Source organism: Pagrus pagrus, assembly GCF_965226575.1.
Source record: "Pagrus pagrus genome assembly, chromosome: 11".
Taxonomy (NCBI): Eukaryota; Metazoa; Chordata; class Actinopteri; order Spariformes; family Sparidae; genus Pagrus; species Pagrus pagrus.
This window is the reverse complement of record NC_140195.1, coordinates 8,103,739-8,124,836: the sequence shown is the minus strand read 5'-3', so window position 1 is coordinate 8,124,836 and position 21,098 is coordinate 8,103,739. Positions and strand designations below refer to the sequence as shown.

Sequence of the window (21,098 nt, the reverse complement as noted above, 5' to 3'; positions counted from 1 at the left end):
GATGGGCTGGGAGACAAAGAATCAAAGTCTGATATATTATGATATAGAAATAAATATTTTTAATTGTAGGCTCAGCCATATGAAACACAATAGACCTATAACCGCTAAAAGATCATTCCCTGTGCAGCCAGGACTGCACAGATTTGTAGATTGGGGAGACAAAACAACCTCTCCATAAACGAATGGCACAACACAGGAGAGCCAACTCCTCAGGTCAAGACTCTGCTGTCCACTTACATCTGAAGGAGAAAAGTCACTCCTTTGAGGACAACAATGTAAACATCTTGGCCAGAGAAGACAGATGGTTTGAAAGAGGAGTAAAGGAATCCATCTATGTCAAACTGGAACAACCGTCTTTGAACAGAGGAGGTGGCCTAAGACATTACTAATCACCCACCTACACTGCAGTAATGAGTTCCCTCCTCAGGCAGCTTAACAACCATTCACACCTGGGCTCACCTAGCCCTAGAAACCCCCATGAAAGCCGGTTTGACCAACGACCCAGAGGTGGCCCTAACGACTCTGAAACTCAGAGCTCACATGTGTCCTTAAAGACTAAGAACACTCCCACACAGAGTTTAAAAGCCTGTCAACTCCCCTCCAGTTAGTTCGAACTGAAGAAGCCTCTTGGATGACGAGAGGTGAAACCTCTTCAAGGAACTGAAACACAGTCCGGTTGCCTACGATACAGCACTTAGAATTACCATGACCTGGATGACTGAGAACCTTCATCAACAATGGACCTATACCTTCTATAATGTAGCCTATAATGACATGACAAGACGAAAATCTCTTTTTTTATTATGCCTTTTTATTTTAGTCCACAGAACAAGGAATGCATGGGCATATGTGATTCAAGACTGTAAACTAAAGTGCACTCGGAGGATTAGGCTTCTTCATTAGGCTCATTTCAGTCACATAGAGGCTGAACAAAGACATTATAGGCTCAGCTATATTAAACACACAGAGCCTATATTAATATGTTCATGTCGGTGTGGATGGATTCTTTAAAAAACAACAATAAAGTCATCCCTCCGGTCATTAACGTGGATTGTTACGTGTTGCGTGACATAACTGTAGTGATATATTACTGAAATATTATTAGTAACATGTTACTCTGTTACCGCTAAAAGTACACTGGCTTTAACTACATTTAATCAAGTACTGTAGGCCTACTTAAGATATCTGTACTTATAATAATAATAATAATAAACTTTATTTGTATAGCACCTTTAAAAACAGAGTTTACAAAGTGCCTTGACAATCAAGCAAAAGCAGGAAACTCAGGCAGACAATATTACAGAATAAACACTCAACAGTCAAGCCAAACACAAGGAAATCTAGTCTAATGTGAGTTAAAACAAGAAGGCTGAACAGAAAATGTAAAAACACAAAAAGCCAGTATGAGTCATTACAAATAAAAGGAAAAAAACAGGCAAAATCACAGAAAAAGAAAGAGAGAAAAGAGAAAAAAGTAATGAAAAATAGATAAAAGAAGAGAATCAATAAAGGACGATATGAAGACGACATCACAACTAAGGAATTAAGAGCAGATAAAAAGATTATGGGCAGTAAAAAGACAATAAATGGATTAAAGACAACAAATAAAAGCAGTAAAGGACGGTAAGATTAAAGACATCACAGAGGAAGCAGTTAAGGGAATGAAAGATGGAAATTCAGTTAAAAAACGCTGCCTTCACATAAAAGCAAGTCTATAAAAGTAGGTTTTAAGACGTGATTTAAAAGAAGTTACTGATTCTGCGAGCCTAACCTCCTCACGAGGCTCAAAACTAAAGGTGACAGCGCTTTTGCCGTCCGGGCCCCTCGACTTTGGAAGCCATTGAGATAAATTATAAAAAAAAAATATACATACACTGCTTTTACACTGATGCTGCATGCAGTCTGCACAGCAACTAAAGTTATTGAATATATAGTTGAGTAAAAGTAGCAGAAAGTGGAAATCCAGGGAAAAGTTGAGTAAAGTACAAGTACCTTAGTACCTTGTGCTCAATAGTGACCCCATGTCATTGTGTGAAATTGTGTGACAACAATCCATACATATAGATATATCTATGGATATACTGTTTGTGTCCTTCTGTATGTTAGGTCATAGACATGGTCAGATATTTACTAATATCTCCAGTCTCTATGATTTCAGACCCATCGTATTTAAGCTTTTGCTTTAGCACCCTCTGCCGGGCTGTTTACTAAACTGCTGAAAGCCATTTGCACAAAGCAAAGAACTACTTACCTGTAAAAAACATGTATGCAGTGTGCACTAAGAACACACACTCTTTATTAACTCTCGTGTGTGTTCTGTGTTGGTTTCACTCGACACCAGAGTGATGTTGTGTGAGACTCGTGAAGTGTTGGTGTCATGGTAACAGACCAGTATATCAGTCTTTACTTATCTTAGTCTTATCTAATCCTGTTAGTAAATCCCTTTTTTCCTGAATGCATCTGTAATCTAATTACATTTTTTCCCCCTGTAACTTCAGGGAATACAGTGAACTTTTTTGAATCCTGATTATGTAATCCCATTACATGTATCCCATTACTCCCCAAGCCTGTGTGTATGATACTCTTTACTGTTTGCCAGGATGATTGTTTGCACTTCTGGGTCTCCATACTTACTTTTCTGTGCCGTTAATCTCTACCTTCATCCGTCTTTTCTCCTGTTGGTCTCATCTGAATTGAATTCTTCACTGTACCTTTTGTAGCATACAGAATTAATGTCTAATTTTATTTGGTCTGAAAGTTGTTAAGTTATTTTATTCCTTGTTAGTTTTGTGTATCTGATGCTTGTAAGAGAGATTTGAGCCCTGTTTGCTTATGTTTTACATTCTTGAATCAAATCTTTTGTTGTTTTTTTAATTTATTTTATTATATTCTTATAAATTAAATTCTTCCACCATCAAGTTGTGAATAATTGGCCAACAGAACTGTAATACCCAACTTCCTTTTATGTTTCCATGTAGGACAATACATGACACAACTACTAGTTGTATTAGTGTTGGACTTTTCATTATTATGATCATCTTATTTACAATGTTATAGAAAGAACCATTTATTTACACTTTCATCTTCATCTTGCGTTGACCACATGTGGCTGTTGCATGTCAGGCAGCAGAGTCCTCTGTTGTACTTGTGTCATTGAGTTTAAGTGGTGAATCATAGTCTGGAGGAACATCAAAAAACAGCTGATCGTCAAAACAGAGATCATCCGACGGGGATGCGAAGCACGGCAGCTTCAAGACCAAGCCCGTAAGGACGCCTCCCAGCGCTGATGCTCCTATAGTGGAGAACACAGCTGCTACCTGGAAGAGAGCCTGTTCCTTGGCAGACCTCCCCAACCCTGGTTGTAAGCCAGGGATCAACATCTGGAGCTGCTGCAGCTTAGGGTCTCCTTCCACTGGTGCTCTGTGGGTAAAGATCTCATACAAACTGGGGCCATAAACCTCCTCACTAGCTAGCAGTATAGCACATATCCCCGCAGCACAGGATATCAGTCCTGTAAGTCCGTGCAAATTATGTATACCACACTGATCCTGGATCCTGAAGCGGCGAGCCAGGAAGGGACTCAAGTACTTGTATCCCAGCATGCATGCAGTGCAGCCCATCATACCTAAAGCGTACGAAACCGCAGGCGATATCATCATATCCACAGAAGCCCCGACCGTCACGCCTCCAGCCAGGGTCACGTTCTGAACATCGGCCATGGTGAGCTTACCGTTCTTGTTCAGCATGGCGGAAAGAGCGAAGGCTGTGAGCGTGGAGGCACTGAGGCCGATGAAGGTGTGGAGGATGGCTCTATGCTGGTCGTCTCCCTTCAGGGTCAACGCTGAGTTAAAGGAGGGCCAAAAGACCCAGAGGAACAAGGTCCCCATCACAGCCAGAATGTCCGACTGGTAGCTGGTGCTCTCCTTAGCATGGCCTTCATTTAGGCGTGGCCTGTACAGCACGAAAGTGACGCCCAAGCCGAAATAACAAGCGAAGAGGTGAATGAGAATAGAGCCTCCTGCATCGTTGATCTTCAGATACTTGAGCACGACCCACTCTGTGGCTGCAAACACTGGCACTTCCAGCAGAGCCATGACCAGCAGCTGCAACGGACTCGTCTTCCCCAGCACTGCCCCGAAAGATATCAGCACCACCGCACAGGCAAACTCTGCATTTATGAGGTTGATCACTCCCAGGTGGATTTTACCTTCGTGGCTGAACTGGAAGTACCCCTGCACCAAAATGGCCCACTGGATGGCAAAAGTAGCCGTGAGGAAGTTAAAAACCATCCCTCCAAAGCCATAGAGTCGAAAAAACGCCAGCAGGCACCCAAAGCCCAGGAAAATCATGACCTGTATGTCAGCAAAAATAGGGTAGTCCCTGTACACAGCGTTGTCCATGGGGTTCGTCTTGTTGTTCTGAAATCTGGCATCCGCATGCTCATCGTAGGTGACAAAGGCAGCATACAAAACAACAATGATCACCTCCGTGACGAACAGAAACACAGGTAGCCTCACTCGCAGGTTGGTCGGCTGCGTCTTCATCCTGGCAGCTCGTTGGAGCAAATGACAGTCATTTTTTTCTTTGCAGCCTGTGTTAAGTCAGAGTCAATAAAAGAAGTCAAGACAGGTCATCCTTCTCTCTCTCTCTCTCTCCAACACAAGCAGAAACATTACAGGGTGGACTTTGGCCATTTTACATGTAACTGTTTCATGTATCAGCGTTTTTTGTGGTTATAGGAACAATACAGCGTTAATGTGCATCTGTAAATTCAAAATAGCTTGTTTTTGTATATGCACCTGACATTAGAATCAAATTGATCAGATAATGCATTAACCACAACCTCTTTGAAGGTTTAATGTCTTGCAAAAAAAGAGAAAAAAAAGCATTATAAACACGGATGACCTTCCTGAGGCCCCTGAGTAAATCAGTTGCGTCACAATGTCTGTTGAATTATGGAGTCAGAGGTACATGTATGCTTCAGATGGCACGTCACAGTCCGTGCAGTTCAGCATGTTCTGTCCAGATCATTCGCAAAACAGTGGTTTTGCTGGTCAAAGGTTTCTACTGATACGTCTTGCCGTGATCGGCCGCTGCGTCTCATTTACTTTCCCTGCAGAACAACATGAACAGTTTAGTTTCACGTAGCTGTAAGTGGCTGTGGCAGCTTCTGGGTCCTATCCCAGAAACAGTACACGAGAGAGGATGCATGTTCAGTGGACATCTGCAAAATCACAAACCATAAATCCAGTCCTAACAGTTAATCTGTATCTATCTAAGCAGACCCTGTAATAAAAAATGACAGACACTGGAACGGTTACTGTTGTATTAAAATGATTTTAATTTATTGCATTTAGTGCCGACATGTAAAATGGCTTCTTGAAACCATTACTCGTACAGAATTGCATAACACACGGTAGAACATGGAACAAAGTTTGCTTATCGTTTTAAAAGACAATACAAACGGCCTATTATATATCTATAAAACCTGTGTTCACACACATTACACGTGTTTCTCTAAGCCTACAATCACACATCTATTTACAAATGTCCCATCTTCACTCCATCTCGCTGTTCAAATACATAGACTGGCCGTGCTCAAACAAGTATCAGGTCCACACATGAACATACAGCATACAGGTGTGAAGTCACAACACACACACACACACACATACACACACACACACACACACACACACACACACACACACACACACTCTCTCTCTCTCTCTTTCTGGGTGAGGTCTGCAGAAGAGCGTGTGACCGATATATCAACCCGTAAAATCTTCTTTCAAATCAAGTGTAACCTTTTGTTGTTGCTAATGTTCTGCACTCACACTTTTTAGAGCTATAAGGGAAACACTAAGGGCTGCACAGATATTTACCAAAAAAAAAAAAAAAAAAAATACTTTGTTTATGCTACAGTGTTGAAAACAATACATACAACACATCTAAAGGATCTTTACACGTCTCATGATTTCCTGGAAAAGATACTGAATGCTTATTACTTTCTGTTTGCTAGAAATTGATGTAAAGTACTTCATGGCACCAACAGGCCCGAGGGGAAGAGGGTGATAAAGTAAACTACTGTATACATGCGTACATGGGGCAAGACAATGTACACTGCCCAGACTCTCATTGGTCATATCCTAGTAAGTGTTTACTGAATCAGCTGACAAGTGTGAATGTCTGTGATGAAACGGCACACGTTCATGTTGTATGAACATGTGTATGTTCAAGAATGACTGAACCACGCACAGATAGAAACTAAACATCCATTGTATACACACACTCTTACTCACACACAAAAGATGTCTGAGAAGTACTGCAGGAGAACTTAATGCATAAATCACGCTAAAGCTGTTAAATACACACCTTCGAAGATCCCTCTAACAGTCTCTATTGTCTGTATTATTCTGCCTTGTAAATATCACAACTGATTCTTTTACATTTTCATATGTCGTGCAGTTATTCTAGCAGCAAATTAATATTTTAAGTAGTCCGATGTTTAAAGGAATACACTCTTTCGCATTCTTGCAGAGATTCAGAGGAGAAGATTGATACCACTGTCCTGTCTGTGTGGTAAATACGAGGCTACGGCTAGCAGCAACTTAGCTTAGCATAAAGTCGTAAACTGAGAAACAGTCCGGCTCTGCGTTTCAACATTTGTAAGTGCGAAACCACTGGAAACTTTTGATGAGGGACCACGGCTGGTAAACATGTGAAAGCATGACACCACTGTATACTTTAAAGGAGATCTCAGGACAGTGTCAGTTTGTAGCGACCAAAACTAGCTAGCCTAGCTCTATGAGAAGATAACACAAGTTGCCTCTAAAGCTCACAAATGAACATGTTGTGTGTCTTTTGTTAAAGTACATGAAGCTTACATGTTAATTAATGAGTTAGAGGTACTGGTAGGCAGGTTTTGTTACCTTTGAACTGAACCATGCTAGCTGTTTCAAGCTAACTGACTCGTGGCTCCAGCTGGTGGTGTGGTATCGATCTTCTCATCTAATATTCTGCAAGAAATCAAAACAAGCGTATGTCCCAAGATGCAAAGCTACTCCTTTAATATTGTGCAATCACCATGCATAAAATAGCCTATATTATATTTTAATTATTGAAATATTTCCATTATAAAATTATGCTTACCTTTTTTTTTCTCAATTACAAGATTACAAAAATAAATTCTCTAAGATTAAACGTGACATATGACATATCATTTATATTTTTCTATTAACTTGTAAAATATCTGTTTACAATCATAATAAATAATAAATATGGTCATACATTTTTACAGCACTATCAACATTTTAAATAAAATCCTAGATTCAATAATTTTCTCCTTAACACTTTATACTTCTATGTTTGTATGGATGTCTGGTCTGAAAGCTGTCGATATTTTACATCTATATTTCACTTTTTTATATATATTGGCACATTTTGTTAATTAGAAAGGGGTTGGGTTTAGTTGTGAAGAGGATTACTTCACGTGACAGAAAAACTTTTTGTTTGGAGATGCAGATTTTATATAGCACTCGAAATCATGTAAAAAAATACTTTATTTTTTATATTCTGAGGCATTTACTCGAAATATTTTTAAATGAAAAATACAGAGAGATAACAATCCCAGTGCTCCCTGATCAACCAGCACAACAGCTATATCGGGATTGTTGATGTATATCTTTAGATCGAAGGTTGTTGAGTTCAAAGGCTTTTTATTGCAGCATGTCAATGAGTCCATTCAGTCTTTACAATCCCTGTCCAACTGTGGGGTTATTGAGGTCAAACAATCATGCTTGAGATCGGGATAATCTGCATCAAATCGTTTTATTTTGATTCTAATTTCTGCCAGGCTCTCTGCAATGAGAGAGTTATGCTGATAAATGAATTAAACACGTAAATCCCGGCAACAACAAGGACAATCCAGTGATGATACTGTAGTTCTCAGGTTGTTCACTACCGGGGCATCAACACACAATCACACATACTGTCCCTGCATTTACACAGACGGTGTAATGTTCGACTGAGGGTACTAAAATGAGTGCAAACTAATATTAAATCTATTTTCCGACTTGTCTTTCCCTTCTCTTTATTTTGTATGTACATATTGACATTTCCACTATAAATTAATCATCATTACAGTACTCTAATTTATTACTTGTGTGCTTCCAACCAGACAAAAACAGACATGATTAGATGAATAAATACATAAATAACATAAATTATAAATAAAAACTGATAAAGAAAAATCATTCCTCTTTCACAATCGACCAGGGGACAAAAGCAAAAGGACAGAAAGTTGATTTAACATCAGAAAAGGGAAAGAAATGTTTGAAAACCTTCCTTGAGAATAAGTGAAGTTGAAGTAACCATAAACTAATCTGCTGTTATCAGCTGACGAGTCCAGAACAAAAAGTTGACTGTTGCATAACTCTTTGTGTACTCAGCTAAAAGGTGAAATCAGGATATGATGTGAGGCTATGGGGAGATTTTCCTGGAACGATACAGAGGGAGGAGGAGAGGGCACAGTCCATGTAGGTGCCCTTTAAAGCCCTTCAGGAGTAGATGGTGATGACCTCACGTCCACCTCCGCGCACTAGAAGGACCCGATTGAGACCTTCAGTGAGAACCTCAAGGAACTCCATGTCTGAGAAACAGTTGCAGTGAAGGAATGCAATTTTTCAAACATGATCATTAAAGTTTAAAACCAGGCAATATGTTAAACAACGTCCTGCGGAGGAGTTGTTTTTTTCCACAGAAGTGGTTTTTGAGTACTTTGCCAGGTGTCTATCTGTGGAAAAGATTTTTGTCAATGTGATATCATCACAACCTCATAAGATACAGCCACAAAATGTTGCAGGGGAGGTCAGAACTGAGTGCTCATGTCACAATGTAGTAAAGACTACCGAGTACTCTTGGGACAACGTTACAGCCCAGTCGCAAGAAAACCACTGAACCGTTAAAACATTTACCATGTTGACATTTTTTGTTCGTGACGACAAGGAAACAGATATTTTTCATGACATCTCCAGCAGTTTGTGGCAACCATACATGTATTTTATTCTAAAACCGGATCTTTTCCTAATCCTAACAAAAACATTTATTCTGGCAATTGGGTTGAACGTCAATACGTCGGCGGTCATTGCGACTGGTGTGATCCCATCCCGTGTGGTGGAGATGATTTTAAGCTTGTTGTGATAAAAACACTATAAATTTTATGAAAGTTTATCACATTATTTTACCTATTTTGATCATCTATCCAAATTATATTTTAATTATGTTGTTTTAGCCAACAACTTCAACCATTCATCCATTATTTTAGCTTACTATTCATTAATACTTTAAGCAATTCTGAGCATTTATCCGACACTTTTAAACCATTTATAGGCCTACAATACTTTAAATTATTTGACAATTTCTCAATTATCTTTAGCTAACATATTTGAATATGTATCCATTCTGTTTAGCCAACAATTTAAACCATTTATCCATTACTTTTCGCTCACTTCTTCAGTGTTTTGAAAATCAACACGGGCAACATTGTCAAGACAGTGAGTAGTGATCAGTGTCCTTCTTTGTCTTTGAAATCTTAAGCTGGGAAATTATACAGGAAACTAAATCCATTTTTAGCTAATCCTACTTTAAAGGAATTCTGTCTTCTGGACAAAAATACAAGTTTCCTGAAAATTAGGTGCAAAGGTTCAAGTTTTCATTTATCCCAGGTGCAATTAGCTTTTTAATTCGAATATACAATAAACTGCTAAAATCCCATTCTTGTTGTTGCAGTCTTTGTTTTTACTAACTGAACTCTTGATTGTATTCTGTATTGCAGCAGTCCTCAGCTGTCATGTGTTTTCCGTGTGTTTATGTTCCCATGCTGCCTTGCTGCAAAAAGATGTTCCTGTTGTGAAACAAGGACCTGATCTGAACTGAGCTGAGTACACAAAGATGGCACATGGTATGTTGTAGGATACAGTTTTCATTGCCCACGCGATTCTTGGGTGGTCCGGGCATGTTGAGCAGGACAAGTTTTGCCTCCTTGGACTTCTTTGTGATGACCTCATTGAGCCGCATCGCTGTGTGCATGCGCCTCACATCCGTCTGGTTCCTAATGTGAGAAACGTTAGGGTCACATTGGGTTTGGTTTATGAATAAGGCATATAGCTGCTCAGCTCACACGGTATGTCTGGCTACAAAATGTTAATACTCACAAGTTCTCCCATTCCCTGCAGCAGCGTGTCAGGAGGGAAATAGTTATGGTGAAATACATACACGTGCTTACAGACAAATCTGCACTTGTTTAAGTTCAAAGTTTTGTTTGTCACATGCACAGGAACAGATTGTTTCACTTTGATCCCTTGAACGTGGATCAATATACACAAATATTTACCACTGTGCCACGTGACTTGTGCATGTCATGTTACGTCTGCTTCCTGTGAGCTGAGTGAAACTGACTGTTCACTCACGGTTTCATGTTGAAGAAGTCTTTGCCTGCCTCCGGGCCCGGCGATAGAAGGGCCGGCCCCTTGTCCGCGCCCTTGTTGTCCGTCCAAGTGGCGGCGGCCCCTGCAGGCCCAGCCGGAGACGTGGGGCTGGTTGGGCTGGTGGGTGTGGAAGCGTTCTTATTGTGGATCAGTTGAACCTGTTTTGGGTTGGAGACAGCCACAGACTGAGACAGGGACACCGTGACGTGACGCGACAGGGTGAAAGAGAGAAAAGAGACACCCGTCAGTATAAGTAAAACTCTGGAAGCCAGAGTGGCCAGTGGGAGAAACACAGAGCTGCGAGAGGAAAGACAAATTCTGCTCAAGCCGGAGCACAAAGACAAAGAGGTGTTGTGAGAACGAGCAGCCCGTTTACACCTGGTATTAAAATGGGATCTCAATCTGTTGTCAGTGTTATTCAGATAATAAAAGATTTTTAGGCATTCTCGTTATCCTCATTGAGATCAGCACCAGACTGCCTTAGGTGGCTGGTATCAATGAGTGAGTCCAATTTCGGATCTGGATCTGGCAGATTTGAATGTTTTATCCTTATTGGATTAGACTTGAATAAATTAAAGGGGATTGTTGGGCCTTGGCGGAGGTATGCCCCCCACTGAGTGCCACTGTAGTTTATTCCTGATAGCATTAATTTCCCATCTGTATTGCTTTAAGTTTTCACACAGTTCTGTCTAATAAATGCATCTTTAATAACCCTCATATGTTAGTTACAAACAGATATCTGTATCAGTATTATATTGTGTACTGATGCCAGCATGTGTGCAGGTTGCGTTTACACCTACCTAAGATGACCACGACAAGATGCCCTTGCATCAAAATGCGTTTTACCTTATAACATGTTTGGATACAGATTGCATTTTAATACCAGGTGTAAAAGGGCTCAGAGGTGCTGGAGATCATGTTATTTCTCCTAAAAAGGGCCGTGGCGGCATTACCTCGTCTTCTGGTTTTTCTGCCAGGCTGGCTCCCTCCTCAGCGCTGTGCTGTGAGCGCATGCCAGGTGGGTTTTTACGCCGAATGGACCCACGGGATGAATCTGTAATGCTCTGGATCTGTAGTTAAAAAAAAAATTATTGTGAGATTATGGTTTGTTCTATAATTTCCCACTCGAATTCATTTTTTTCTTCCCTCAGATAAGCAAAAAACAAGCCCAGGCACCAACACCTTGTTATAAACCAATTCCCTGCTCCAGAGCTGATATGTGAAGCACAGAGAGTGATAATGAAAACACCAAAGTTATGTCATGTTCCTCAGGGGCCTCGGCTGAATTTCAGGTTGCTCCACATGTGGCATCTCTCTGGCAGCGACAAACAGATCGACCTCAAACATGCAATTTTTTAAATATATAGTAAATACTTGTTGCTGTTTTTGCTCCTTAATCAATAGTAAGAAGTCATTATTCAGTCCCATTTACACATTTCAAAAAATTACTGATATGTTATCCAAATATTCAACTGCTTTTCAAGCTAAGACCCATTTTGAGCACCAAAACATTTCATCCACATGAGTAGTTGGCTATGTACAGCACAAACGTTTTTGCATTACCTCTCTCTCCATCTCATTCTTGGTCAGATGCATCTGTTTGAGGATCTGAGATCGTTGCTCCATCACTAGTGTCTTCTCATAGGTGTAGGCTGAGATGTCACCGTCATGCTATTAAGTAAGTGAAAACATTTTTCATTCATCATACAGTTGTCAAGTACCGACATAGGAGCCATATTCTGTAGGAAAGTTTTGTTCTCTGGCATTATCAGAGACATTTCAACATTTCAACATTTCAACATTTTGAACAGTTTCCCAAAAATAAACCTTCTGTCTATATTTGCAGGATTTGTTTGTGAACTCAGACTAAGTGTCAGACAAGTCTCTCACCATCTCCACCACCTCCACCTCAGCATCGATGCGCAGGTGATAGAGGAAGATGATGAGGTCTTTCTTCATCTGGATACTGTTGTCATCCATTTGAGCGACAGTGAAAATGCGCATCTTGCACTTCCTCCACACCTGCAGGGTGAAACAGGAACATTCACAGATAATCTACAAAATGTTCTCAGTGTTTGTCAACGCAAGTTTCACTCAGACAAAATCATGTTCAACCTTCACAAACGTAAAGATTTTAATCTATCTTGTTTCCCACCTTATGCTGTCGCAGCAGGAAGGGCAGAAGCATCAACATGCCTCCATCGTGGACGATCCACCACACATCTATGTGACCTTCGGTGAAGCGCTCCCCATTTGATGGGTAGGCGGCGATATTCTTAGGAACCAACAAAGCCAGACTGGCAACAGTTGTCTCTCGAACCGTCTCTGTTGAGAGCAGACAGAAGAAAATGCATATTAAAAAAAATAAAATAAACTTATGAACTATTCCTATGTGGTCACAGAGAATTACAGCTGAAGATTCAAAGAAAATCAATGGACTTTGAAGAGAGTTATAAATATTTAAGGATTAAACTTAAAGGGTAATATGGCTCTAGTAGCCATGTAAGCTCAATAATCATTATTTTACTCCATAATCAGAACCAGGATAATGAAATGTTGAATGGATAAGTGCCTATTGGACCTATATTTAGATAAAATGGGCCTATATTTTTGTCCTACAATTTGAAGACTATTTATACTGATGTTTAATACAACTATTCAAGTGTTAATCATATCATAATGTTAAATAAAACAAACAAAACAAGGCAGAATCTGAACTGGATGATTAAATCCGTTGGCACAACGACCACTGGAGTAAACAGATGTATTTTCATTGGGGTTTTTTTGGTGCGTCTTGTCTGTTTTTTCTGAGAATAAAATGATTTCTTCCAGAGGTACTTGGTGCATCTCCTCTTCCCTCTTCCATTTTGAACTTATGGTGCCATATCTCAAAGGAGGTTCAAAGGAAAGCATCGACTGTAACTGTCGATGAGGCTTTTGGGGTCGGCCAATTTGTGGTTGAGACAAGTGCTTCAAAATGTCTTCCAAATATCTTTCAACTGTAGTGAACACCATGCATTAAAGGGTTGCCTAACTTCTATTATTTTACCAGTTACTAGAGAGTTACCAATAAAGTTTCTGAACTGCTGGTGGTACTCAGGCTGTTTCCAGTTTCGGGGCCAGCTGACCATCACAGTGTTGTGCTTCAGACCTCCCAGTCCTCCAACCTGGATCAGGTGGGACGTCCCGTCTCTCAGATTGGAGGAGATGACCACCTGAGAGAAGCCCTTCACCTTCTCTGTCTCCATCAACTTCCGCAAAGACTACAAATAAACAGAGAGAGAAGACGGCTGTTAGAGTTGTGTGATATGACTCCCCTGTCGTTGTATCACAGGGGAACAACAGAAGTTTGTATGTTAGGGACGAGAGGACGGACCTGATCCGCCCTCTGGGCCTCAGTGTAGTTGTCGAGGAATGTTCCTTGGACTGAGGTGCCAACGATGGTCAGACCCTTCCCTGCTTTCAGCTGATTGGTCAGAGAGATCAGACGAGGCTGTTCTACGTTCTGCTCGGCGTCCACACTCACCAGAACCAGGACCTGAGGCCTGACAAAAAAATATAGCACCAAAAAATTGTGTTTGAGATTCAACATGTGATACAAGCGTAACTGTGAAGAGTTTCAAAGCTGAATACTGACCTCCAGTTCTTGGTGTGTGGTGGTCCCTCCTCCAACCTCATGAGAGCGAAGCGTGCAGCGCTGAGAGAGATGCCACGTATCCCATCACCCCACTCCTTCTCAGCTCTGTTACATGACACATAGATGGGTTGGTACATGGTGCAGGCACATTGATGTATCAGTCCAGTGAGCTCAATCCATCACTATCATTCAGCTAAAGAAAAAACCACTGGAGGAATAACTGGATATTACTGCAACGATACAATATCATGTTCATGTTTACGTACCCACAGAACTCAATGTATTTGTAGATGCAGGTGGCGATGCCCATGGCGACTATGGCGTAATACCAGGAGCAGATGAACATGAGCGACAGGCACAGGCTCATACCCAAGAAAGACAAAGCCCTGCAGGAAACAGGAAGTCACATGTTTGGTTTAACTGGGAATTTCTGCCAGCTTCACATAACAATGACAACAGCTTGTAGATAGAAAGGATGCTGGAATAAACAGAACATGGAATATAAGCTCCAGCTTGTGATTCAGGTACAAAATATTAACACACACACAAAAAAAAACCCAATAACTTTTTATACGATGGTCTTGGTGAATATTCGATTCTGATTGGCTACAGGCTCTCAATTAACTCCTGATACATGGACACCCCTGGAGCAACTACGTAAGTAGTTCCAATGAAGTTGTCTGTTCACCGTTATTTTTCATTTACAACACTTAGTGTCGCCCTTCAGTGCATCATCCTCTGAACACCACAGGATGGCGCCTGCAACACACAAGCTGCGAGCAACAGCCTACACAGTCCCTCTGGACAAAAGCGATCACCTCACATCCCATCTGCTCTTCAGCTCGCTACTCCATACACATGGACTGTTGTTTGCTTGGGAAAATCCTGATATTGATTTGGGGATAATGACACGGCTGGCCAACTAGTCTTGTTGTGAAACATACGCAATGTTATTGATATTGAATCTTGTCAGCATAACGATAGCTCGTTGAACCGAGGGGTTGATTGTTTCAGCTGTTAGTCAAACGTGTTGCGTGGGAAATCCTTCAGATTTTGATTGCAAACGCATGAAAATATAAATGAATGGGTTTTATTTACCTTTTTTTTCTTTGGAAATTGACCGCTGTGTAAGTGGAATAACAGCCTTTGAGGTGTCCAAAGACTTACTGACCTCCGTGTCATCCATTAATTCCTCACAATGGACACCTCATTGGCCATTATCCCTTCCTGTCTTTTTTTACATGTCTGTGCTACGTTTATTGATTTCCAATTGACATCCTTACAGTGTTCAAAAGTTTTTTACCATGTAATTTTAGACATATTTTCAACCTCAGTCACAGATGTCATCCGACCTTGGAACATTAGCCTACTTGATGAAGGTTGGATGACCGAAACATGGTATTCAATAAAGCTGACCAGGTAAAGTGCACGCCTCATGCAGGCTGCTGAGGTTGATGCTCTGAGTTTGAATCTCCTTGTAGCTTTTGCTACCATTTACTGCTGTTTCACACAATAAATGGTACCAATATGTATACATGTATTTCTTAACACACTCACCAGTGGTAGAACTTAAAGCGCGGCCTCCAGTTTGGCGTCCTCAGCAAAGTTTGCAGCGCACAGGCAAGATTGACAAACATGTAGCACATCAAGAAGAACCTAAAGACGGAAGAACAGAATAACGGAGGAAGGAAGAGAGTGAGAGAAACACGCAGAAATGAAAAAAGAAAGACATAAAGAAGGACTCCAACCATAGCAGGCATGCACAGCAATTAACATACAGTGTGTGTGAAGTCACAGCGGACTTACATGGAGAGGATGGGGGCGACTGCATCCAGGGAGGCGATGATGATGCCAATCTCACAAATGCTAGCTGTGAGCAGAAGGGCCCAGGTGGGCTCCCCGTTGGCTTTGCCGTGCCCAAACACCTGCAGCAACATGAAATGATTCAATGAAATCACATTTTATAGCACTTTCTTGGACAGAATACAAATGAAATGATGTAATAATCATGTATGTTTCTGTGTAGCCTAAAGCAGAAAATACACATGCTTTCGCAAAGGTTCTGGTCCTGTTGATACATGTGAAGTCTGTTGATGAGAAGTGTTAAAGTCTTTTCATTTGCATTTTAGTGCTACATGTTTACTCACTCTTAGAAATGGGATGATGCCGTCCCGAGAGATGGCCTGCAGGAGACGTGGCGCTCCAGTCAGACTCTGGAGCCCGGCTCCACATGTGGAAAAGAAGGAGCCAATCACAATGACCCACGGAGAAGGCCACGCCAGAGTCCCAATCACCAGGTTACCGTTAACCCCTTCACCAAACCTGTGGAGAGAGGCGTAAACAAAACACTCTTGGTACCAAACTGTACCAACATCCACTGATTTATTCACTCATCCTTCCATCAGGTAATCTGGATCTAATAATGTAATAATAACATCTAATTAAAGTTTATATGATGTGGTATGATTCCGAAGCCCAGTCCCTACAGCAGATTAACTACTGCAAATATTTAGTCACGTCTAGAACAATGAGTCCTTGGCCTCAGACAAAAAACAGGCTTCTCATTTCCAGATGAGGAGCTTCGATTTGATCTTTTTCTTCGGTTGATTGCAAGTGATTAAGCCAAATGTTAGGTAAGTCAACAAACCTCCATGAGAAATCTGGCTGACCTTTTAAGGTTTTCAACTGGCTAGTTTTAAAAGAGGAACCCTCTCAAGAGCACAATTTGGCAACATAGCTACATGTCCCAGGCAACAAGCCTGCATTGTATCAGATAATCTGGATCTAATAATCTAATAACATCTGATAAATGTTTATATGAGCAGGTATGTTTCCGAAGCCCTGCCCCTACAGTGGATTTATTGGTGGAAATATTTAGACATTTCTAGAACAATGGTTCCTTGATTTCAGACAAAAGGTACACAAAATCAGGCTTCTCATTTCCAGATGAGGAGCACAATTTGGCTACATATATGAAGACTGAGACTTAAGATACGTGTCCCATGCAACAAGCCCGCATTCCTCATGACCCTTGTGGAGGACATAGAAATATAGAAAGAGTATGTTCTTGTATTCTGAGCTAGAGCTGGTTAGCCTCAGTATTATAAGGATTACAAGGAAAAAGGACAACCAAGAAACAACAGGTTATATTTCATTGTTCACATTTCTGGTGGAGAGAGGGTTCATCTCAGGCAATCAACATGGCCTTAATGTTATTTACTAATCTAGATAATTAGACGTACTTGTCTCTTAGGACTACTCCTTCAATACAGGCCCCGAACAGCACCACACAAGACATGTCTGTGGAAAAGATGTTAAGACATATACAGATGGAAATGTTCAAACGGACAACAACAATCAATCAGCAGTTTCAGATCCACATGGTCTCTGTTTGATCGCCCTCGGCCTAGTGAAGGATACACACAGTAGATGTGGTGGTGATGGCTGCGATCGTGCCAATGGGGATCGACTTCTGAGCGTCACGCAGGTCTCCAGAGCGGTTGGAGCCCGCCATGATACCTGTGAGTGGACATCAGGAATTTATGAGTGAAGTACTCGTGAAAAGGCAACCAGATGAACTCATTAACAAAAGATGCATGAGGCCCAACATCTTGGCAGGGTATTTGATGTATTTTATGTTTTGTCCAGACCTGTCTGGAGCTAACCTGTGACAGATGGAAAGTATATCCCAACCAGCAGCGTGAAAAAGCTGGTAATATCTGCCAGGACATAGCGGTTGGAGCTGGTTGTGGGGCTGTCTGGATCTGCGTCTGACGGGAGCCCACGCTTCTCCACGATCACCCCTTTCTCCAAGTAGTTACCAAACAGGTTCTCTAAAAGACAGAGGAGCATTGAAGCACTGAAGATCGGTCTTCAGAGAGGTGTTGTCATTTTACATTGATAAAGCTTCTCTTACTTGCCAGGATGCCACTCGTGACCCCGGGGATGCCCTGTATCTCTGAGACGTTGTTATTGGCAAAGTAGTCATCACAAGTGGCGTTGAGGGAATCGGAATCACAGAAGGAACTCCACAGTTTGGTGGTGACAGTCTCATTATCTATTTCAATGACCTTTGCACAGATGTCGTACGCTTTTGAGAGAAGAGTTCGATTACCCAGGAGGCAGACGCTGGAAAGGAAGTAAACAAAGGCATCAGTTACAAACTTGCATCGTTGTTGTAGACTTTGAAAAGCCAATAACAAGTCACTTACGGGAAAACTGGGGGGTCGAGCGCAGTCTTGATGACTCCAGCATATACAGCCAGTATGGAGAGGATGACGCAGGCCAGGAAGACCAGCGCCAGTTTGTTCACATATTTGACTCCCACAAACACCACCAGTGCCATCAAGCTCAGCACCAGGGTGCCGTACACCCGCATGTTGTTGAGGAGAGCCGCCTCTGCCTCCGGCCCTTCGAGACCCTCGATCTTGAAGATGGCCGCCTGAGGAATGATGTAAATCTGAGGGGATGGAGGGATGGAGGAAGTAGAGAAACGAGAATAGGGTGAGGTGTGGGGAAGTAAGAGTGGAGGCACAAGGAAATACTTAGACGAAACAAAAAAACAATTAGAAATGTACACGCTACTCAAAAATGTAATTATAATATGTAACTATTATACTACGTGACTTTGCAGTTACAGTTTAGCCACTACGAAAGTTGCCTTCCAAGCCTGGTGCTCTTCCTGGAGGCTTGGTTTTAGCATGTAGGTTGCTAGCTTGGAGGTTGTTGTTAGTACACACAGATAGCGGAGGGAAGGGGGAAACCCGGTGACGTACTTTCTTCATCCAATAAGTCAGACTACCTCACCGCTAGATGCTACTAAATCCTACACACTGGACCTTTAAGGCTACTTACCAGCAGAATTTCAATACAGCCAAGAATGTACATGGCACCTGCAAAGGTGGTGCCTAAGTAGAAGCAGATCCCAACAGCTCCACCAAACTCAGGCCCGAGGGAGCGAGAGATCATATAATATGAACCTCCGGCTGTGAGTCACAAACACACAGAAGAGTCAGTGCACTGCTTCCGTCACACACAAACACACTTTAACACACCCCCCTCAGGTACACACTCACCTGGTACGACTCCATTTGTTGCAATGGCACTCATGGAGATGGCTGTAAGCATCGTCTGTAAAAAGCAGCGCACAACAGAGGAGGTTATAGCGGAGAGGCAACAGGTGGCCTTGATGAACTGAGGGAGCGAGCGGAGAGAAACATCCAGCAGCACAAGAGTCTGACTCATATTCATCCTTGGGATGACTACATGGCTGGTTAGGCACATACTGTCAGTTTAGAGATACTCTCAGCTGCAGCCAGAGCGAGAAAGGAACTGATTGCAAGTTCTCCAGTTAATACTATTTTCGAGTCTCATTCCCAACTCGTCAAATACTGACGCTTTTGGATTATACAGAAGGTCGAGTCAGCCATGTGTGTCGACTGAAGGACTGTTAGTTGCCTTTTGAGACGTGCTATATAATTAAAACATTTTTTTTTCTATCTGATAAGTTACCTTGCAGATTTTTACAATGAACATGAAGGAAACACTACTAATGATTTTCCTTTCTTCTTTTCTTCTTTCTGCATTTCTTTCATTCCTTTTCATCTGCAACCAATTATGATGACCAATGACCAATATGATCTTGAAAAACAAAAACAAAATCAACATTTTGACCTCAAGAGACCATTGCGGTAAAAAAAACAAAACACAAAAAAAAACATGAAAATAAAATAAAACTTTTCACTCAGCGAAACTTGATTCCACTACATCTGGTCAAAACAGGATTTCAGCAGGATTTCGTTAAAACTGAGGGCTTTCAACGCCTTAGTATGAATTCAAAATGGATGCAAGACACTTTTACCAGGACAAACAACAGTCAGACACTCTGCAGATTATCCCTACCTAACAGGTACTGCCTTAACTTGATATAGTGACAGTGAGTTTAAAGTCTTTTCAGGGTGAATTGAAGAAGGTGCTAGCCTTTTCTGACTACATGATTCGGGCATTTTGGCGAGTTGTTTATGTATTAAAGGTGCAATCGATAATCTTTGGCCACCTGTTGAATTTATACTCCAAACAAACAGGGGGCAGCATATTGCCAGAGTGACTGCAAAATGCTGCTAACTGTATTCTGTATATACATCCGCGACTCTAGCTGCTGTTAGTTTGTTAGCTCAGTTAGCTGTGCAGCTTTGTGTTACACTGCTTTCACAGGGGCTTTGGACCGCCCAAGGAAAGAGCCTTTCAAGCTCATGACTAGCTGGTTAGCATGCTAACTTCAGCAGACATCTTTGGAACACAACTCGTAGGCTAGACGCCTTTGACGTAACCTCAAAACTTTTGATAATGTTAGTACATTTTTGAATGTTTTAAACTAAAATTCTTACATATTGCACATTTAATTTGGTCTACAAAAATACAAACGCGTGTTAAACGTAGCGAACTAGCCGCTAACACATCTAGCAGCTGGCCATTGAGAGCTACAGGGCAGACTGTGTTGGGGAAGTGGCTCTGAAGGGAGGTGGGATTTTTTGGGTTCGTTACTTTCAATATTTAGCTTGCTTTTGCTGGTTTCTTCAATCTTATCAACCCAAGCTTTAATCCTTTCCTACATGCTGAGAATATACCATGATGTTCAAGCAGATTTTCCCCCCTTTCAACAAAATAAATAAACAAACAAACAAACCTGTAACTTCTTCACGAAAAGTAGAGAATTTTCTCATTCATCATAGTTGGTGCTGATTATATTGAGTCTTCTTAATGCAGGATGGCTTTATTTTCCTATTCTCGTAAACTTTCTGTGTATTATGAATCAATTTTTCTCTAAACTGATTTTTAACAGAGCAGCAAGCTGACAGATTTCAACAGGGTGAAGGCGGTGCTGGTGGTGTGTTAGTAGGTTCACTGGCAGATTGCCTTCTGCCAGGATTTACTATGTCACCTTCAGCGTCTGTGCAATGCAAATCATAATTATA

The 21,098-nt window shown here is 41.3% G+C and overlaps 2 protein-coding genes across 2 annotated transcripts in view; both read right to left on the bottom strand.

The window, feature by feature from the left end:
- Positions 1 to 3,119: 3,119 nt before the first annotated feature.
- Positions 3,120 to 4,544, bottom strand: rh50 (Rh50-like protein; the record flags this gene model as incomplete). The annotated part of the gene is made up of 1 exon (XM_084366535.1): positions 3,120 to 4,544. One exon carries the CDS (start codon positions 4,542 to 4,544, stop codon positions 3,120 to 3,122), a length of 1,425 nt encoding a protein of 474 aa, XP_084222661.1.
- A 3,790-nt stretch (positions 4,545 to 8,334) lies between these two features.
- The window catches only part of LOC311265175 (solute carrier family 12 member 5-like), a 41,558-nt gene continuing 28,794 nt past the window's right edge, over positions 8,335 to 21,098 (bottom strand). Inside the window, exons 5-26 of the mRNA XM_084366560.1 lie at positions 19,200 to 19,254; positions 18,979 to 19,109; positions 18,336 to 18,583; positions 18,041 to 18,252; positions 17,790 to 17,957; positions 17,545 to 17,643; positions 17,367 to 17,424; positions 16,272 to 16,446; positions 15,931 to 16,049; positions 15,682 to 15,780; positions 14,391 to 14,510; positions 14,125 to 14,229; positions 13,864 to 14,032; positions 13,555 to 13,750; positions 12,643 to 12,812; positions 12,378 to 12,509; positions 12,051 to 12,158; positions 11,441 to 11,557; positions 10,470 to 10,672; positions 10,215 to 10,229; positions 9,978 to 10,111; positions 8,335 to 8,650 (exon numbers count right to left, since the gene is read on the bottom strand). Coding sequence (XP_084222686.1) covers positions 8,559 to 8,650; positions 9,978 to 10,111; positions 10,215 to 10,229; positions 10,470 to 10,672; positions 11,441 to 11,557; positions 12,051 to 12,158; positions 12,378 to 12,509; positions 12,643 to 12,812; positions 13,555 to 13,750; positions 13,864 to 14,032; positions 14,125 to 14,229; positions 14,391 to 14,510; positions 15,682 to 15,780; positions 15,931 to 16,049; positions 16,272 to 16,446; positions 17,367 to 17,424; positions 17,545 to 17,643; positions 17,790 to 17,957; positions 18,041 to 18,252; positions 18,336 to 18,583; positions 18,979 to 19,109; positions 19,200 to 19,254 — 2,925 coding nt within the window. The 3' untranslated portion in view covers positions 8,335 to 8,558. The remainder of the gene's footprint in view (positions 8,651 to 9,977; positions 10,112 to 10,214; positions 10,230 to 10,469; positions 10,673 to 11,440; positions 11,558 to 12,050; positions 12,159 to 12,377; positions 12,510 to 12,642; positions 12,813 to 13,554; positions 13,751 to 13,863; positions 14,033 to 14,124; positions 14,230 to 14,390; positions 14,511 to 15,681; positions 15,781 to 15,930; positions 16,050 to 16,271; positions 16,447 to 17,366; positions 17,425 to 17,544; positions 17,644 to 17,789; positions 17,958 to 18,040; positions 18,253 to 18,335; positions 18,584 to 18,978; positions 19,110 to 19,199; positions 19,255 to 21,098) is intronic.